Here is a 20936-nt window from a genome sequence, read left to right as displayed (position 1 = left end):
GGCACTCCAGTTTCCCTCCACAACCCAAAAACGTGCAACATTGTTTAGACACTCAAAATTGCCCCTAAGTGTGATTGTGAGTGCGGCTGTTTGTCTCTGTGTGCCCTGTGATTGGCTGACAGTTCAGTGTGTATCCTGCCTCCTCCCCGATGACAGCTCGGATTGGCTCCAGCACTCCCGTGACCCTTGTAAGGATAAGCAGCTCAGGAAATGGACAATGGCTGATTTTGATTGGTGGAGAATGCCACCATGCTAAAGCATAGTCTTCTGCTTTTAACCATGAGAGTTTATTATTCAAACTTTCTGCAGGATCAATGGACATTAACTTGGCTTTGCACTGGCACAGAGAATTCTCTTTCATGGACTGGCACATCTGCTACTAAGAAAGATCATTCTTCATTGAGTCACACTGGGGAAATTTAATTCTTACAGCAGTACATGATCAAACATCATAGAGCAAGTAAAACAAAAGTATACAAAAATTTATTTAAAAAAAAATACACGCACCTGTCAATTTTCCATGGTGGTTGTCCTCATTAAGGTTGTGGGTAACTGGAGTCCATCCCACCTAACTTCAGGCGAGTGGTAGTGTAAACGCTGGACTCAGAACAAGTCAATCATAGGATTATAAAAATAAAAGAACCATCACATTCACATTACACTAGTTGATAAATTAGAGTCCTAAATTAACCCAACAAGATTATTATGGGGATGTAGGAGGAAACCAGCATACTCACCCACGCACAAAAACCCACACAAACGCAACAGAAACACAACATCAAATCAGAAAATTGTGACTTATTTTGCATAGAAAATTTTGTCAATTGAACAAAGGTCTTCAAGCTTATGTCTAATGGTGCATATGAGAGTGACCATCCCATTTAAGCAGCTGTTAACTTTATTATGGCATCTTCTCTTTTGTCATCTCGAAGCATCTCATCCTCTTCAGAATTACTGCACTTGTTTGTGTCGTCCTGATTTGGATAAAAGGGTTCTGATAGATTAAGCACATTTCACCTGCACTAGCCATCCTCTAAAGTCCTGTATTTTCTAATTCCCAGACCTCATTCAGGCCTCCCAGGACTCCAGTGTGAATATCCCTCAAATGGCTGATACACTAATAGAGAGGGCAGGCAATGCCAGTTGGGTGGTAGTTTTCAAGGCCTTGATTACTACCCACCATCTCATGGTGCACGGCAATGAGGTGACACATGTATCCTTTTCTTCTTGATACCTTGCTTAAGTAACAGTACAGTGTAATCGTACAGCAAAGTACTCAACTGTCATTTGCATCTATAAATGCACTGTAAAGAAGTCTTTAAAAAAAAAACTAGATGAAAAACTAACTTTTTCATCCGATAGCAGTCTACTGAAAATACTGTGATGATTTCCGATTATATAACTTTCAGCCTTAAGATGTCTCTTCTATGGCGAAGCTAGTCACATGTATTGCTTTGGTCTGATTTTGGCCCATTCATCCACACAAGCAATCTTCAAATCTTGAAGGTCCCATGGGCATCTTTTATGGACCTCGAGTTTCAGATAATTCCATAGATTTTTTATTAGATTCAAGTCAGGTGATTGGCTGGGAAATTAGATGACATTCCCCACAACGCACAGATAAAATAAATAAACACATAAAGTACATGCTGTTTGTTTGAAGCACGTCAAAATTGTCCCACACTGATGTATTTTTTCACTGTTAAGTAAGTTTCTTTAAGCTTGTCCCGTTAGGGGTTGCCACAGCGTGTCATCTCAGATTAACTCTCACATTTGTTTGGCACAGTTTTTACCCCAGATGTCCTTCCTGACGGAATCCCTCAGGGGGAGTGGAGACCCCAGTGAGATACGAACTCATGATCCAAACCAATGCTCTAACCACTGAGCTCAGATTGAAAAAATTTGATTGGGCATCAGATAGTTACAGTACTATGCCACAAGACAGGTGACAAAAAAAAAAAAACAACTAGCTTTTAGATTAATATGTGACGCGGAGTAAATGTCTTTTGCAGACCCGATTGATGATGTCTTTGATCAGAATTAATCCAAATCGGCAAATTATGAAATGAAAACTGATCGGCTGATAAACATAAAATGCTAATTACCCGCCAATACCGGTCGAGCCAATCAGATCTTTGAAAAGTGTATTATACACAAATTAAACAAATTAAAATTGATTGCTTACTAATTATTTAATTACTCTTGTTAAAAATCATTATACAAAGCACAATGATTTACCTTACACATGAAATGAGCTATATGAATCATTTTGCCCTGCTTCGTCTATTCAATACCAGGAGACCAATAAAACAAACGCAATGCACCCAGTTCTACTGGAACTGTTGTAACTCATACAGTAGCTACCAGCCAGACTCTCACATGTAGATTTACCAACATTTCTTAACTCCTCCAGGCCCCGCTTGCCACAGCCATGTACACAGACAGTATAATATGTGCAATATATGTTTACATTTTATGCTTGCATTTTTTGAGTGTTCAACCTCATTTACAATTTGTTTAAAAAGTGTTTTAATAAGATTAAATATGGTTTAACAAGTTTAAATGTGATCAAAACGTGGCGGGGGCTAAGCTATATAATAGATAACACTGTACATGTTAATTCAATGTATTGCAGTATGCATCATGGTTCTATTTCTTTAACCGCACTTCTTTGTAATTGTGATGTTGATGTGTGTGGCCTCTTAGAAATTTCTGCAGTTCCTTTCATCGAGGAACTCTTTGTTCAACCTTGCCAACTTCTTGGACAAAACAGGCTCACATGGTGGGTGTTTACCAACTCCGCTTTTTTAAACCTCTTCAACCTTAATTATAAAATTAATCAATGCTTATTTGTCTGCCACTTACATTTAATGCAGTGTGTGACATCATACATCTATGTATTACATACTGTTTATTGATCGTATGCAGGATAAATTAATTCATGTCCTTCCTTTTTAACAGAATGTCTCAGTTGAGTCTCTGTTCATAACTCCAATACAGTACACCCTTGTATCAATAACAGAATGTGAAATATAGAAAACAAACTTTAGATTTCTCAAGCTACATTGCTGTTTATTACATTAAATAACTCGTTTTCCAAGCACAAGGTTACTGTGCAAATACTGCTTAAGGAGCGCAGGTGGCTCTCAATAGCACCCTCGGGAAGTGTTTTGATTCATTTGATTACTTCTAGCATTATAAGTTACAAAACTGAGACCCCTGCTCTTGTCTGTGTGCACATTTATGTGTGTCTTCCTCAGGCTACGACATGTCCACCTTTATCAGACGCTACAGCCGCTATCTCAATGAGAAGTCGTTCGCCTACAGGCAGATGTCTTTCGATTTTGTGAGAGTCAAGAAAGGGTACAGTTTCATCATTTATATCATTTCTTCAGCTATTGTAAACAAAATAATGAAAATAAAAAGTAACAATTAATATATTATTTATTCCCTTTCCATCACAGAGCTGAAGGAGCAATGAGAACCATGACAGTAGAGAAATTGCTAAAAGGAATGCCAATCCTACAGGGTCAGATTGATGCACTGCTGGACTTTGATGTGAGTTAAACTTACTACAAATAGCAGGGAACACTTCACTGCATTTATTTGTCTCTAAAAGTAATCTTACTCATCAGTCACATCATAGAATGCAAATTTATTTGAGCCCATCAATTGTTGTTCTCTCCAAAGGTACATCAACCGGAATTAAACAATGGAGTGATTAATGCCTGCTTTCTTCTACTGTTTAAAGACCTGATAAAGTTATATGCCTGCTACAATGATGGGATCATCAATCTCCTCGGTACAGTATTTCTGCACACCATCAAATACATGTTAACTGTCGTATAAAATAGAATGTCAAGCTGGGGACCACTGATTGATTGAGTACCCTCGTGTAATATCTTCCTGTCTTTTATGTCAACAATTTGTTCCTCCAATAAAGAAAGAAAGAGGGGGGGAAGAAAACCACCAGCCCAGCTATACAGTACATATAGTATTTTAATACCACCACCACTGTTTTTTAGAGAAATTTTTCCAGATGAAGAGAAGCCAGTGTAAAGATGGACTTGAGATCTACAAAAGATTTCTGACTCGCATGACTCGGGTATCTGAATTCTTCAAAATTGCTGAGGTAGGCTGCGGAGTTGCACATTAAACTCAGTGTCTTAGCAGTCGAAATTCTTTTGAATTCAGATTATTTTTTTTTTACTTTTCCAGCAAGTGGGAATAGATAAAAACGACATACCTGAACTCACTCAGGTAAGTTGGTTACACCTTTGTCTCCCCGTATGTTATTCATAGCTGTGCTTCAAAGCAATGAAATCAAAATATCATTCAAATATTATTATAGTTACACTTTAACCGCCGACTCTTGACATGTATCAGATGAAATTGAGTCACCCATACATGCAGTAGTTTATAACCTTGTCCCGCTATATTTAAATGTGATGTGCTGCACAATATGACAATTGGATTAAATGTCGGTATGAATACGTGCCAGTCTCCCAGATCCTTGAGCCAGTGTTATTGTCAGCTTTTTAATGCAGAGACAACAAGACAGAATTACATTACTGTACCATTTCATTGACTTTTACTGTGTTGGCATGTCATCCCATTCCATCATGCATATTATTTGTGAGGTTAGTATTCTGAAGTGCCGGGCGCACCAAAGCTCAGTGGTTAGAGCACTGGTTTGATAAACCAGGGGTCATGAGTTTGTTTCTCACTGGGTCTTCCACTCCCCAAGAGGGGTTGCGTCAGGGCATCCGGCGTAAAAACTGTGCCAAACAAATATGAGCATTATCTGAGCTGACATGCTGTGGCAACCCCTAACGGGACAAGCTGAAAGAATAGAGAGAGAGAGAGAGAGAGAGAGAGAGAGAGAGAGAGTATTTTGAAGTGCCCATCATAAGTTGACTATTGTCATTTGAAGTTTTAGTTTAAGAGTAGAGAATTGCTGCTATAGTGATAAAGGGCATTTTATGGTGGCTGGGAAGTGCAAAACAGTAAAACTGTGAGACACTTTTAAAACAAATTAACAAAAACCTAAACAAATGTTATAAAACAAATAACCAAATCATGCCCTGTGATTGTCTGGCAACCAGTTCAGGGTGTACCCTCCTCCTGCCTGTTGACAGCTGGGATTGGCTCCAGCACTCCAGCGACCCTTGTGAGGATAAGCGGCAAAGAAAATGGATGGATGGAAATGAAGAAATGAGAAAACAAATTTACATTTCATAAAACTAACAACAAACAAAACACATTTCACAAACGAACAAATTTACATTTCATAAAACAAAAGAAATCTGAAACACATTTCAAAAAACAAATTAACATAACAAAATATATTAAAATTTCAGAACACGAACAAAATCAACCTTTTACATTTCAGAAAGAAAATTAACAAAACACCAAATGGAAAAAAACTACGAAACTAATTGCAATTGACACAAAGCGGAAAGGGGACATACCGTCTCTTAGATTGAAGCACTACAAAGATTCCTACATGCATTATTGGGATTCTCATGCACTTTCCTGGCAGGGGTTGGGCTGCTCCAATATTACTGGCTGCAGGACATGCACCACTGCACTATGATCGGCTGCTGTATCCAAGTAAAATATGCTGTACTGCTTTCAGATGATAAAACACCTATGTGATTTATTAAGTCTGGCGGCCATAATATGAACCCTTTAACCCTACCACCTGTCGAAAGGATGTTGCGTGAATTTAAAGAAACGTGTTGATATTCGAAAGCAAGCTCCTCACCTCCAGTCATTTGAACGTACATTGCAGTCACAAATCTTTTTTCCTACATTTCATTATGTGGCATTTGTCTGATATTTACATTTGTTTGAAAAATCGAAAACATGGAATTGCAGAAACTGCAAAAATCTCTCTCGGCGTCAGTGGAAGCAATGCAGCGGTGTGGCTCACAAACCTGCAAATGTCTTTTCACCGTGAGGGAGAACTTCTTTGCATTTTGATTAAATATAAGATAGAACATAAATTCACTGTGCAACGGAGATTAAAATTGTGAATCACCACAAAACCGGTCACCGACCGATGAGCTGTTCATGTAAACAGTTGCCAAACCATGCACATAGTTCAGCTGGCTTCGGTGGTGTTGCTCGGTGCGCGCTAATCATAACCCTCATCCATTTGTCTATCCATTTTCTATTGCTTATCCGAGCTCGGAGCAGTATCTTTAGCAGTGATGTGCAGACGTTCCCAGGCAAGTTGAGAGACTTAACCCGTTTAGTGTGTCCTGGTTCATCCCCGGGATCTCCTCCCGGTGGGACGTGTGGAGGAACAGTGGCTCAACTCTGAGCTCCTCTCAGATGACAAAAGTTCCTCACAATAAATCTAAGAGCAAGCCCGAACACCCTGCAAAGGAAACTCATCTCGGCTACTTGTATCCAGGATCTTGCTCTTTCGGTCATGACTCACAGCTCGTGACCATAGTTGAGGATAGCAACATAGAGTGACTGGTAAATTGAAAGCTTTACCTTTCGGCTTAGCTCTTTCTTGACCACAACAGACTGATACAAAGTCTGCATCATGGCAGACTGCACCAATCTGCCTATCGATCTTGCCTGCCATTCTTCCCTCACTCATGAATAAGACCTTGAACTGCTCCACTTGAGGCAGGATCGCCGACCCGAAGATTTAAAGGTACTGATTCTCATCCCAGCCAGTTCACACTAAGCTGTGAACCTCTCCAGTCTGAGTTGGAGATCATGGCTCAATGAAGCCAACAGAACCGCATCATCTGCAGAAACCAGAGATGCAATGCTGAGACCACCAAACTGGACCCCCTCTACACCTCAGCTGCCCCTAGACATTCTGTCCATAAAGGTTATGAAAGGAATCGGTGACAAAGAGCAGCCTTAGCAGAGTCCAACTCTCACTAGAAACAAGTCCGACTTATTGCCAGCAACACGGACACAAACTCTGACACCGGTTGTACCGAACAGCCCGTATCAGTGAGCTCGGTACCCTATACTAACGAAGCAATCCCCCACAGCCATATCTGAGGGACATGGTCGAACGCCTCCATTGCCGAGGGGAGAACATGCAAACACAGGCGGACCAGGATTTGAACCACAGTCCTCAGAAGTGTGAGGCCAACGCTATACAGCTGCTCCATCGTGCCGCCACAATAAGCATATGTCCAAAATAATATGATGTAATGATAATGTATGATATGAACAAAAGAGCTCAAAACCAATGATGAAGTACAAAACACAAGAAATAACACCATTGTCAATTCCAATTCGACATTTAAGCCTGATTTTCCTCAATGTTGAAAATACAGTGCCTTGTGAAAATATTCGGCCTCGTTGAACTTTTCAACCTTTTGCCACATTTCAGGCTTTAAACATAAAGATATAAAATTAAATTTTTTTGTCAAGAATCAACAACAAGTGGGATACAATCGTTAAGTGGAACAAAATTTATTGGATTTTTTAAAACTTTTTAACAAATAAAAACCTGAAAAGTGGGGTGTGCAATATTATTCGGCCCCCTCACATTAATACATTGTACCCCCACCTTTTGCTGCAATTACAACTGCATGTTTATATCAGTTTTGCGCATCAAGAGACTGAAATTCTTGCCCATTCTTCCTTGCAAACAGCTCGCGCTCAGTGAGGTTGGATGGAGAGCAATTGTGAACAGCAGTCTTCAGCTCTCACCACAGATTCTCAATTGGATTTAGGTCTGGACTTTGACTTGGCCATTGTAACACCTGGATACGTTTATTTGTGAACCATTCCATTGTAGATTTGGCTTTATGTTTTGGATCATTGTCCTGTTGAAAGATAAATCTCCGTCCCAGTCTCAGTGTCGTTATCCTGCCGCTCCAGCCCGGGCTGTGCGAGTGCCCGCGCGGTTGCGCTGATTGGGAGGTGCACACCTGCGCCTCATGCGGGCTTATTCGCCTGTGTATTTATATGTCCCCGATGACGACTGGTCCTCGCCAGTTCGCTGAGCTTCATGTCCCGTTTGAGTGCTCCGGTATCCCTGATCGACAACCCGTGTCTACCGACCTTCGCCTGTTCTCCGACCAACCTTGTAAGCCTGACTCCTTTGATACTTGATCGTTCTCCTGTGTACCGACTCCTGCCTGCCCGCTCACCTGCTTTCTTCACCCGACATCCAACTACCGCTGCTGCGCCTGACTGCCTGCTCGATCCCCGACCACGGAATATTAAACGTTTCTCCCCGAACTACCTTGCATTGTCCGAGTCCTGCATTTGGGTCCTACTCCCGTTCCGATGGGACGTGACACTCAGGTCTTTTGCAGACTCCAACAGGTTTTCTTCCAGAATAGTCCTGTATTTGGATCTATTCATTTTCCAATCAATTTGAACCATCTTCCCTGTCCCTGCTGAAGAAAACCAGGCCCAAAGCATGAGGCTGCCAACACCATGTTGACAGTGGGGATGGTGTGTTCAGGTTAATGAGCTGTGTTGCTTTTACACCAAAAATATTGTTTTGGATTGTGGCCAAAAGTTCTATTTTGGTTTCATATGACCAGAGCACCTTCTTCCACATGTTTGGTGTGTCTCCCTAGTGGCAAACTTTAAATGAGACTTTTTAAGGATATCTTTGAGAAATGGCTTTCTTCTTGCCACTCTTCCATAAAAGCCAGATTTGTGCAGTATACGACTGATTGTTGTCCTATGGACAGACTCTCTCACCTCAGCTGTAGCTCTCTGCAGTTCATCCAGAGTGATCATGGGCCTCTTGGCTGCATCTCTCCTTCTCCTTGTTCGAGGTGAAAGTTTAGAGGGACGGCCGGGTCTTGGTAGTAGTATTTACAGTGGTCTGATACTCCTTCCATTTCAATATCATTGCTTGCACAGTGCTCTTTGAGATGTTGAAAGCTTGGGAAAACTTTTTGTATCCAAATCCAGGTTTAAACTTCAATATATCTTAATGTTTGAAGCCTATAATGTGGCAAAAGGTTGAAAAGTTCAAGGGGTCCGAATATTTTCACAAGGCACTGTACATACATTATATATACGTACAAATAGATAAAGCTAAATAGAGTATATAGTACTTTATACTGTCTGCTCTTTTGTCTCTCTGTTTTACCCCATAGGCCCCAGAAAGTCTCTTGGAATCGTTGGAGACTCACCTCAACACTTTGGAAGGGAAAAAGCCGTAAGTGTGTTTCTTTTAGCAGGAAATAAACAAAACAGTTGGCAATAACATGTTGGCGATTAATTATAATTGGCTTGATGTTGCTTTGTTTTGTTTTATTGGAAAAAAACATAATGTCATTGTTGAATTATGATCGAAATAAAAAAAAAATTGTTGGGTGCTTTAATGAAGCAACTTTGATCAACTTTTGCCTGCCAAATATCTAATGTTTCCTTTGATATTTGCCCAATACAATACAGAGAGGATAAGTAAGTATTCACTTGAAGTTGTCACTTGAAGAACTCAAATTCCCTGCATTAGCTGTTTTCATGTGTTTATGCTCTATTTTTACCCATTGTTTCATTACATAGAAGTAATGAAAATACAGGGAAAATAATTAAATGCAGTATATAAACTTCCATATCCATCTGAAGAAGTCATGCCATCGATGTAATACTACTAAACTGTAGATGTATTCAAATTCTGCTGCAATAGGGATTTTTTTATTTAAGTTGGATCTACATTTTTTATTTTACAATCCCCAATTCCAAAGATGCTGGGACGTTGTGTAAAACAAATGAAAACGCAATACAGTTATTGGAAAATGTTGACATTTCAACTTATACTTAATTTAATACACTACACATACAAGCTAGGTAATGTTCAAACTAATGAACGTTATTGTTCTCTTTTTTATTTTTTTTCAAATATTCTTTCATTTTTAATTTATTACCCTCTGAAAAAGTTGGGGCAGTTAGAGGCAGTAGCTTACCCCCACCAGTTGATTGTGGACTGAATGAATGGTAAAGCATCTTTAAGTGGTCAAAAAAAGGGCTATATGAGTAACACATTATAATTACACTTATTAGTTGAAGGAGGAAAAGAACGGCTGTTTGAAACATTCCACACATCAACAGGCTAACTGGAAACAGATGTCATGATTTAGTGTAAAAGGACAATTCCCAAAAGGTTGAGTTTTTCACAAGCAAGGATGGGGCGAAGTTCACCACTTTGTGAATGGCTACTTTACTAAATTGGCCAACAGTTTAAGAACAATGTTTCTCCATGTACAATTGTAAGGAATTTAGGGATTTCATTGTCTATAAGATCAACAGAGTAAGAGAGTCTGGAGAAATGCCTTCATAAGCAGCAAGGCCAAAAAACATTGAATGTCTGTTACAATGATCCCCTTAGGTGGCAGAGCAGTCAAAACAGGCATCATTGTTGAAAGGATATTGTTATGTGTCCTCAGGAACACTTCGAGAAACTATTGGCAGTCAACACAGTTCGTTGCTAGAGCTAAAAATGCACGTTAAAATCCTACCATGCAAAATGAAAGCCAGAAATTAACGACACTTAGAAATGCCATCGTATGAAGACAACAACTGCAACCAGTCTACCTTGCCTCTTGCCCAAAGATAGCTGGGATAGGCGCTCCACCACGCCCGCAACCCGAGGGAGGAAAAGCAATATGGAAGATGAATGAATCAATGAAGTTTCAACAGTCACTATCCTTAGTTCACAAATGTTCATTTGGTATTGTTGAAAGGAGAGGTGACGTATAACAGTGGTAAACGGGCTCCTGTCCCATCTTCTTAATTTGTTAAATTCAAAATGAGTGAATATTCACAAAAAATAAACAGCACGCAGATGAAATATCCTGTCTTTGGAGGGTATTCAATTTAATGTAGATTGAAAACGATTTGCAAATTATTTTCATTTTTTTTATTTACAGTTTTCACTGCGTCCCAACTGCATTGGAGTTGGGGTTTTTAGTTATACACTCACAAAGCTGTAAGCATGTAAAAGTGAATGCCATCCAAGACAGTGTTAACTTTACAATGACAAAATGATTTAATTGATACTTGAGTGATACCACTCTAATACGTTTACAAACTTACTATTATTTGTAAAGGTTGTTTTTGTTTTTTTTATGTAGCTACTGTATTAGCTGTGGAAGTGCAGCAAATGCCTTGTCAGTGAGTGTATAGTCATTGTCATTAAGTCTGTGACTTACTCTCAGTCTCCACTTTTGCAAAAGAGTACAGGCTGGACAATTGACACATCCTTTGCCTTGCCTACCAAAAAAATAAAATAAAACTGCGTTCAAGTGTAAATGGGTGTAACTACAGTAAGTTGCAGAGGGAAGACATCAATTCCAGACATCAATTCCAGATGTTTCCTCATGTGTTTGAAATTCCGTATGCTTAAAAGCTAGGAATACTTAAAACACTTAGCAGTATTAAGATACTGTACATTCTGTTTGTGACTGCTTCTTTTCTAACTGATATGCTTTTACTATTTTTGCAGGTCACCCACCAAGGTAAGAACAAGTAACATATTTGCATATTTGGACTTGAAACACTAGGCTATTGAACACTAAAATGAAGTGAGGATGAAGTATGCAGCAAGAGATTTTACATAAATATGTTTTATAATATATAAATATGTTTTATAATATTGATATACTGTACCGTATTCAGGATTTTATTATTTTGGATAATGCATTGTATTTATCATCGTTGTCATTTTTTATTTTATCTTTGGACAAATCACCTGTTCTCCTCCCTCACGAGGAGGTGGGCATGAACATTTTTGATCCCCTCATATGTTACCAAATAAGGCTCCTTGCCTTACATCTTAAAAGAAGGGGAAAGTAAGACAGAATGACTGAAACTACACACCATCATCTTCATTTATTCTGAATTAATCTGCAAACTGGTATCCAAATACGGCACCTCACTCAACCATGTTGTCACTAAACAGGACACAGTGGCCAACAACAGCTCAGGAACGACTGCCCCATCTTCTGCACCACCCAAGCCTGCACCACCCGCTGCTACCGGTGGGCCCCCTCCTCGCCCCGGGCCACCTGCCAAACCTCCACCACCCTCTGTAACACCCACAGCTGTAGCTCCCACCCTTACCCCAAGCAGGTAAGTGCCATGAGATGAAAATAAAATATTGCATTTATTTAACGTTTAACAATATTTATTGGATGGAAATTGCCTCTTTCTGTGGTGGAATTGTTGTGCCACGAAATTTCCTGTTTAAAAAAAAAATCTGAAAACAAATGTGATGTAATGTGATTAGCAGGTATGCCTTGCATCTAGGATGTGACCTACAGGTGAAAGAGAAATTCTGGAAGGTGCTAGATGAAGTAGTTCTGAGCACCCCAGACAGAGAGGGAGTCGTGATCGGTGCAGATTGGAATGGACATGTCAGTGAAGGCAGTCATGAGGCCAGCCATGATGTATAGATTAGAGTCGGTGGCATTGAAGAGACACCAGGGAGCAGGGCTCGAGGTGCTGGAAAGGAAGAGGATGTTCACTCTAGGAGGAGCAGGTTGGAGAGCATTAGAAATGAGCTCTTTAAAGAGGGATTGACATCCCTATAAACATTCTAAAATAGATATTGTAATGAAAAATACATATAACAGTATTCACTTCAATATCTATACGAAAAAAAAAAAGTGAGCGGAGAGCGCGTCATCCATGCACCAAGTTGTGCAATTGAGTGTCCCTCGACATCTAAGTGGTTGCCATACTAGTCACGTCCTCTGTCCTTGACGTCATCGTCACTTCCGCCGTTGAAAACGCGCAGTGCCTGGTACTATGGAACCCGAACAACAGAGATATTCGCATTTTTCCGACGCCCCTTCTGAGACCGAAGCTCTTTTCGAAAAGGACAACACCACACAACCGAGTTAAGTTACCGGGGCAATATCACCCTATTGTTTCGAACCATATTCAGATGATATCCGATCACAGCCAAACTGCATGCCGTCTGATCCACTCCCACGACGGAAATGAGCCATCGTGGTTCATCGCAGCCGGCCGGTGTGGCCTATGACAGAGCCGAGCGGTGCCGCTTTAGTGAGGTGCTCGCAGTCGAGCCGGGATCTTTATGCGTGCACGCGACTAAGTAACGCATTCTCGGCTGGGTTCTTCAGAGCCACCCCCGTCGCAAAGCCCGACGCGCAGCCTTCGCAGAAGCTGTGACCGCCGAACGCGGTGCCTCAGAGCCACCCCCGTCGCAAAGCCCGACGCGCAGCCTTCGCAGAAGCTGTGACCGCCGAACGCGGTGCCTCAGCCGGTGTGGCTGAGTTTCGGCACCCGTGGTGGCATATAAGGAGGAGGTGGAGCCGAGCTATGTTGCTTTTAGGGGTATGTTCAACGTCGCCGCAGTACGCACTGAACACTATCAAAACATTGTTGGGTGGGCGACGCGCACATCGACACATTTCATACGCGGATCTTTTGTTACATTATGAGAGAGACCGATTACGTGGTCCGCCCCAACCTATTATTTTTTTTAGTAGCTCTATGCGCACATCAACACATTTCATACACGGATCTTTTGCTACGTTATGAGAGAGACCGATTATGTAGTCCGCCCCAAACTATTTTTTTTTTTTTTTTGGAGCTGTATACACACCTACCTGTTATTTGGAACCCACGAAGCTTTCGTCCTCTGCACCCGTGCAATCCATTTTTCACAGTAAACAGGGTCTCTTTCAAACTTATGAAGGGTAATTCCATTCTCCCGAGTGTTCAAGCAATGTCCAGCAATGCAATGAGCTGGCATTTTGGCTAACACGAAGGAACAACGAGCTACCTTCCCTGAGGAAAAAACTAATGGAATCAAACAAGTCCACGAGGGGGTGCCACTGTCCTTTACGTCACGTCCTGCTTCTTCTTGAAAACAAATCCCTGAGAGGATTTTCATGGCGGGAGTTACAAAAAGCTGTATACGTCAAATCATGTTTTGTGGTGAAAAAAAACACATGGGACCATATTGGCTGTGGGTTTTTCATTAATAATATGCCATAAATCATCCGTTTGACGACACTTGACCTTTAAAGGGACAGCCAAAGGTGGACGTTTTGGAGATAAGGTTCAAGAGAGCAGACTTCAATGGTTTGGACATGTCCAGAGACGAGAAAGTGAATATATTGGTAGAAGGGTGCTGAGTATGGAGCTGCTGTGAGACGTAGATCAAAGAGAAGGTTGATGGATTTTGTGAGGGAAGACATGAAGACAGTGGGTGTTAGAGAGGCAGATGCACAGGATAGGCTTAGATGGAAAAAGATGACACGCTGTGGCGACCCCTAACGGGACAAGCAAAAAGGAGAAGATGAAAAGAAAACTTGAATTGATCATTTTATTTCACTTACCATTTTCATAGTAATTTTTTTTGTTTTATAGTTAGTTTTTCATTTTCCACATTATTAATTAATTTTATGTATCTTTTTTAATATACCTCAGCATCATTGTTGTATACAGTGAAGAAAATAAGTACTTGCTGCATTTTTTTGTCTGTGTCTAGTGCCCTTGATGATGGCTTCCTGTTGGACTTAGATCCTATGTCCTCATCCTCAGCACCTTCAACTACAACTGGTTGGGGAGGTAAGAAAATTGTCCTGTTTCAGCAAATTCCCGAGCTCCATTAAAAAATTATATGCAGTGTATCACAGTCCTTCATTGGCACCGCCGTTATGGTGTATCGCAGATTTTTTGTTTTTACCAATAGTTCTTTATGTGTGTCTGTGCATGGCCTCTCTGCTCCAGATTTTCAAACTTGTCAAGTGGGTATGGAACATATCCCCCCCATGATGAACAGGGGTTCACTATACATTCATACATAATGTATATTGTATAAACAAATGCTGTTAAAAAGTGTTGCATGGTACATGCCGCAGTATGAACATTATGTTTGTATTTAATTCAATTTGCAGAATGTTGGAATTGCCTTAAAAATTGCCACAAACCGTGATTAATATCCTTCTTGTCATCTTTCTGTCTCTTGTTGTGCAGACCTTTTGGCTGATGGTGAGTAAGCTCATGACAACTTTCTGAGTTCTCTTCCTTCTTCTGTTTCCTTTTCATTGAATTTCTGTTTTGTTTTGTTTTTCTTCTTCTTCATGTAGCGACTCCCGCTGTCAGTAACAGCACTTCTGAGACTGAACAAGCAAAGACAGAGCTTGCTGCCGATACCGGCAGCACCTCTGCAGGGGCTGCAACGCCAGCTGCTGCTGCTACGGCTCCAGCCATCCCAGCACCCTCTTCCCTCTCTGTCGCAGGTCCAACTTCATCATCAGTTAGAGACATCGACCTTTTTGGAGGTTAGTCAGTCCAACCTGTGGATAGGACACAATATGGACTAGGATACACACCAGGTTTGGTAATTTGTGAAAGACTTGAATAATGTAGTAATGATTAATGTAGTAATGAATGAATTATAAATCTCTTGTAGAAAAAAAAGCATAATACAAACCCCAATTCCAATGAAGTTGAAATGTAAATAAAAACAGAATGAAATGATTTGCAAATTTGAACATTAATCTTATTTTTGCAGGATAACATCGGTGAAAATGGATTTACAAATCATTGTATTTTGTATTTATTTACATTTTACACAGTGTCCCAACTTCATTGGAATAGGGGTTTGTACGCATTTCTTTAAATGTCCAACCACTATTATGTTTATTATTTTAAAGGAGAATTCTGGTGGAGGCGGCATGTTGGATCAGCTGGTTAAGCATTGGCCTCACAGTTCTGAGGACCCGGGTTCGATCCCGGCGCCGCCTGTGTGGAGTTTGCATGTTCTCCCCATGCCTGCGTGGGTTTCCTCCAGGCACTCCGGTTTCCTCCCACATCCCAAAAACATGCAACATTAATTGGACACTCTAAATTGCCCCTAGGTGTGATTGTGAGTGCGGCTGTTTGTCTCGATGTGCCGTGCGATTGGCTGGCAACCAGTTCAGAGTGTACCTGCCTCCTGCCCCTTGGATAGGCTCCAACACTCCCCGCGACCCTCATGAGGATAAGCGGTAAAGAAAATGGATGGATGGATTTTGGTGGTTTGCCTTAACAATGTATCCAATAGGTCATGTAATATGTACTCTATCTTGACAATGTGATTTTAAATCCTCTCTCATTTAATAGTGTTTTAAGAAGATTTTTATCCACAACTACTGTACAACATCTGTATGGAAGTATTCCTCCTTCTTCCTGATCTACCAATACTGCTATTTCTTCACCAGATGAGGATAAATCCGAGAAATCAGCGCTGGCCAGAATGGTGTCCCATGTAATCGAGCCTTTGTTGCGGCACGTAACACGTCACATCCGCACGCGTAGGTTATGTGACTCGCAAAAATGGCAGCACCCCTGAAAATTCGTAATTGTCGATAAAAATCTTCTCAAAACACTATTAAATGTGAGAGGGTTTAATATCACATTGTCAAGATAGAGTACATATTACGTGACCTATCGGAAACATTGTTAATGCAAACCACCGGAATTCCCTTTTAAGTATAATTTGTGTCTTTTTTTAACATTATATTCCTCCAACATACATTTGGCCTAATTGTTGTTCAGTTCAAGTAAGACAAACCCTTAATTATCATTGAAATAACTAATTAAACCCTTTTGTATGTGCGTGTGTGTGTTTATGTTAGGGGGAGGGTGGGGGGTGCACAGTATTATTTTAAAACAAAAACTTTTGGAAGTGGCCTGGACAAAAATGTTTTTTTCTCTTGGGTTTTTCATCATTTTAAAAAACATAGCGATACATACCCTTGATCCAATTTTTTTACATCTCATGGTTTGTTGATTCTGTGCACATATGTGCTGACAAGATGCTCTGCTATCATTCAGCCTGTTGCATAGACCAACAAATTCAACCCTTAAGTCACATCTATGCATATACCAAAAATATGAGCCACAATCGGTATTTTACTTGTCCTCCTGTTGGCGAAATCAAGACTGCACTACTTTTACTCCAGCATGGATTAATCATTAAAGTGCTACTGACATCCATACATTATTATTTTAAAATAGATATTGTTATGAAAATTACATATAATATTATTCACTTCAATGTCTATATGGAAAAAAAATGAGTGGAGAGCATGCCATTCATGCGCAAAGTTGGGGAAGTCTCACTCAACATCCCAGTGGCACCCATATTGCCTGCAACGTCATTTGCAGATATCACACTGGGACAGTCGCTATTGAGAGGATGCTGTGCCACCTGCTATGGGAGACAAACAACAGAGATTTTCAGATATTTCTGACGCCCCTTCTGACACGGAAGCTCTTTTCGAAGAAGAGAACACCATCGAGTGAAGTGACCGGGGCCATATTACCCTATCGTTTTGAGCCATATTTAGATGATATGCGGATCACTTCTAACTAACAACAGACTCCCCAACAGTATATATGTAGCACACTCAGGAGGACCCATGTGGGCGAAGTAACTACTTCAGGGGTGTCCAGACACCGGTGGTTTATGGGGGGGGGGGGGACCACCTGCCCGCCCGATCCGGCCCACGCACATCGACACATTTAGCACCCCTGACCTACATACTTTATTAAGTTATTATTTCGCGGATCTTTGTTATGCTCTGGGAGAAGGATTACGTCGTACTCCCCATCTATTATTTTTTTTAGTAGCTCTATACATACCTACCTGTAATTTGGAACCCACAAAGCTCTCGTCCTTTGGACCTGTGCAATTAATTTTTCACAATGAAGCCGGTCTTTTGGAAACGTGTGAAGAGTGAATCCAACCTCCCCAGTGTTTGAGCAATATCCAGCAATACAATGAGACAGCATTTTGGCTAACACACAGGAAAAAACAGCTACTTTCCAGCTGATAAAACTGGTATAAACACACGAACCTGGCGGTGTAGGCGTCTGTAAAAAAACGTCACTTCATGCTTCTTTTCCAAAACAAATGCCTGGAGAGGATTTTCATGGCGGTAGATGCAAAAATCCATATACAACAATATCATGATGTGTGGTCAATAAAGGATGGGTCCATTCCAGCTGCCTTTTTTTAAAAATTAAAAACATACAAAAAAATCATGCTTTAGGTGTCAGTAGCACTATAATGATACTATAATTAACCCATTGTGCTATTTTGACTCACAATTTTGAGGTATGCTCCCCATTTGCTATCACCTCTCTACTGACTTTTGATGCAGCTTTTTTCTTGCAAATCCTTAAATAAACATGATCCTGTCTGATTAAAAAAAACTGCATCACAAAGAAAACTTGATTGCACTTAAAATCCAAATTTCTTTATTCACAATTTAGGTTAGGAGAGCAGTTAAAAAATCTCGCAGCTGTACCAAAGATAAGAGGTACAGAGTGAAATCAAACAATTTAAAATGTTCAAAAGTCCCTAAAGAATGTCCCCTGGAATTTTGATGAGTAAACAAAACCAACACACAGGAAATTGAAATAAAATATAAAAGCAACACATCTTTGGAATCTCTAGCTTTCCTGAGCTTTTATAGTCTATATCAGAGTCAGAATCACTTTTCTTGCCAAAGTGTGTAAAAACACACAAGGAATTTTTCTCCGGCAGTCGGTGTTTCCCCGGTACGATATTCAGAACACATTTCAGTAACAAGTTGATTGTATGTATTTTTTTGCATAACAAAATGTAACTAGCAGTTATTTTTGGTTATCAATCCATTTTTGGAGAAATTGGTAAAAAAAATCTAATTCCCTTTGGAATGCCCCATTTTATTTTAATCACCAAAATCAACAGGCCCTTCCTTGTCTCTGTGTGTCAGCACTGGTATAAGTGGAGCCCAAATTCACTGCATAGCCAGTATCAGAATAAAAAAAAAGGACAATATTACATTATCTAGTTATTATCGTATTGCTAATTTATTACATGGTCGCTGCTTAAAATTGTATGAACACGTCACGATGACTATGTGTGGACATCATCATTTTGCTCAGCGGAGTCCCATGACCATAAAAAAGGCTTCATTAAGTCACAACATGAAAGCCTGTTCAACATCAAGGTTCAAAACATTTTTTCAAGCATTCCAGCTTGATAAAATAGTACCAACGCAGTGCTGGAATGGCTGGTGTTGATGGGCAGCAGTGCCCATCAAAGTCTGTGGAGACAAATCGTCATAGACGTCTGTGTCATATCATCATCCAAAATGGAATTTAGTTAACAATGAATCATTTACCTCAGGTGGCTGGTGTCGACAACCTTAACCCTAACCCTTACAGTGATCAATTTCAATAAAACAAACCTCCATGGGTTCATTTAACATTTCACCCGTTATTGTCGAAAAAAAATTCTAGACGTCAGATATTAGTAACAATAATGCCAGAGGCTTGCTTGTGTTGTGAGGCAACTAAGTGCATTAAGTTGTATGGGCAAATCAGATCTGTTGCTGGCGCTGATGTCACAGCTCAAGTAAGGTTTCAACTGAAATGTGGGTGGGCCAAGATCTTGTTAAAACCATTTGAAAATCTGGCTGAACATTTTATAATCTTTTATTTTTTCAAGGGGAATTCTTTCTCTAGATACTGATTTGAAGTCTGCAACTATAGAAAACGTTCCAGTGTTCAGTTTTAGAGCCCCTTAATAAAGATAACATGTAGCTGACTTAAAAGTACTTTACATCACATTCACTCATGCCAAATTCGAATACCAATTGTAGTTTTGTAGTAAAAAAAAAAAAAGAATTAACCTTTTCCATCCCTGAACTTAACATGCTCCTAGTTGTCACAGAGTGCAAGCAACTTGTGACAACTTGCCTCATCTCACTGAATGCAGCATTATGCAGCCCCTTCAAACTCTCCCAGAATTGATGGTGTACTCAAAGAAATAACTGTTGGGCTGCATACTACTTGTATTCTCCCTTTTTCCCCCGATACTGACCTCTCATTTTTTTGTCCATTCCATCTGTTTTTCCATGTATGGTTTGGGGATGTGTTGGTGTGATACCCTAGATGCGTTTGCACCTTCCCCAGGAGACGGTCCTGCCACTGTGGCTGCGGGTCCTGCCACTGATGCATTTGGTGAATCTGGTGGGTGAAAAAAATAGCTGTTATCTAAATAACCAAATGTTACTTTTTAATTCAGACCGCTCACCTCTGTTGAGAACTTCAAGCAAAACATTTATTAGAGTGGAAGGCTGGAGCAAAAGATTTGTGAGGGTAGGAGGTAATACACATTCAAACAGTAGCTTTAGGAAATTATTCCGACATCCTGCAAACAAATTCAAGCAATATAATCCCCTGCAGAATTTTTTTCAAGTTCAATGGATGTAAGAAATGTGAACATACAATCACAACAAGGATTCCCATGTTAAAATGGTTAGCATGGACTTCAGTAAATGACTTCCTAATGTTGCACATTCGGCATATACTTTACTTCTTTAAAACCTGTAAAATGTATTGAAACTCCGGTGTCTTTGATCATTTGCAACAGTGCATTTTAAATTTTTACATTTTCAAAAAATACTGTCATATGTTCAGAAATATTCCAGTTATGCTCTCACAGTTAATAATTTAAAATTATTTGCGTCAACAACATGGGAAAATCTAAGAAAAAATATGCATATTTTAAAATTTTGCGGAATTATTTGGAACACAGTGTATACACAGTATTTTAGATTATACTCTATACCTGTGCAAATGTTTATCCATGAGCTTCCTACCAGAAAACTATATACTAGCCTCCCGCATAACAAACATTAGCTACATTATATGTTGCATATAAAGCCTCAATTCCAATAAAGTTGTCTGCCACGCCGCCTCTGGCCACATGAATAATATACAGTAGAAAGCATCAAATATTGTTTTACATCAAAATGTAGCTAAGTTCATAATATATAATGTACCTGTAGATGAAAAAGCGAAGCTCACTTTTATTCTCACCCACATCCAGTCTCTTTATCAACCTGCTTCGTCCTTAACTATTTATCTTTTTAACAAATGTGATAAAGTAACAAATTCAGTGTAAA

General features: G+C 40.0%; 1 protein-coding gene across 9 annotated transcripts in view; it reads left to right on the top strand.

Annotated features, from left to right (window-relative positions):
- Positions 1-20936, top strand: part of snap91a (synaptosome associated protein 91a) — a 65036-nt gene that overhangs the window by 26891 nt on the left and 17209 nt on the right. For 8 of the 9 annotated variants that reach the window (XR_009794837.1, XM_061818669.1, XM_061818671.1 and 5 more), the window contains 14 exons: positions 1062-1204; positions 2707-2782; positions 3261-3363; positions 3465-3558; positions 3691-3802; positions 4026-4132; positions 4219-4260; positions 9108-9169; positions 11459-11471; positions 11915-12084; positions 14477-14556; positions 14965-14979; positions 15078-15272; positions 19921-19998. Coding sequence is in view for 8 of the 9 variants with exons in the window: in XM_061818669.1 (XP_061674653.1) it covers positions 1062-1204; positions 2707-2782; positions 3261-3363; positions 3465-3558; positions 3691-3802; positions 4026-4132; positions 4219-4260; positions 9108-9169; positions 11459-11471; positions 11915-12084; positions 14477-14556; positions 14965-14979; positions 15078-15272; positions 19921-19998 (1290 nt within the window). In the remaining variant the exon portion in view is untranslated. Of the gene's footprint in view, positions 1-1061; positions 1205-2706; positions 2783-3260; positions 3364-3464; positions 3559-3690; positions 3803-4025; positions 4133-4218; positions 4261-9107; positions 9170-11458; positions 11472-11914; positions 12085-14476; positions 14557-14964; positions 14980-15077; positions 15273-15647; positions 15953-19920; positions 19999-20936 lie in introns of those variants that run through there. The other variant, XM_061818674.1, reaches the window with a different exon arrangement.

This window comes from Syngnathoides biaculeatus, chromosome 5, assembly GCF_019802595.1.
Source record: "Syngnathoides biaculeatus isolate LvHL_M chromosome 5, ASM1980259v1, whole genome shotgun sequence".
In the NCBI taxonomy this organism is placed as follows: Eukaryota; Metazoa; Chordata; class Actinopteri; order Syngnathiformes; family Syngnathidae; genus Syngnathoides; species Syngnathoides biaculeatus.
The sequence above is the reverse complement of the archived record's forward strand: the minus strand, read 5'-3'. Positions and strand labels throughout refer to the sequence as shown.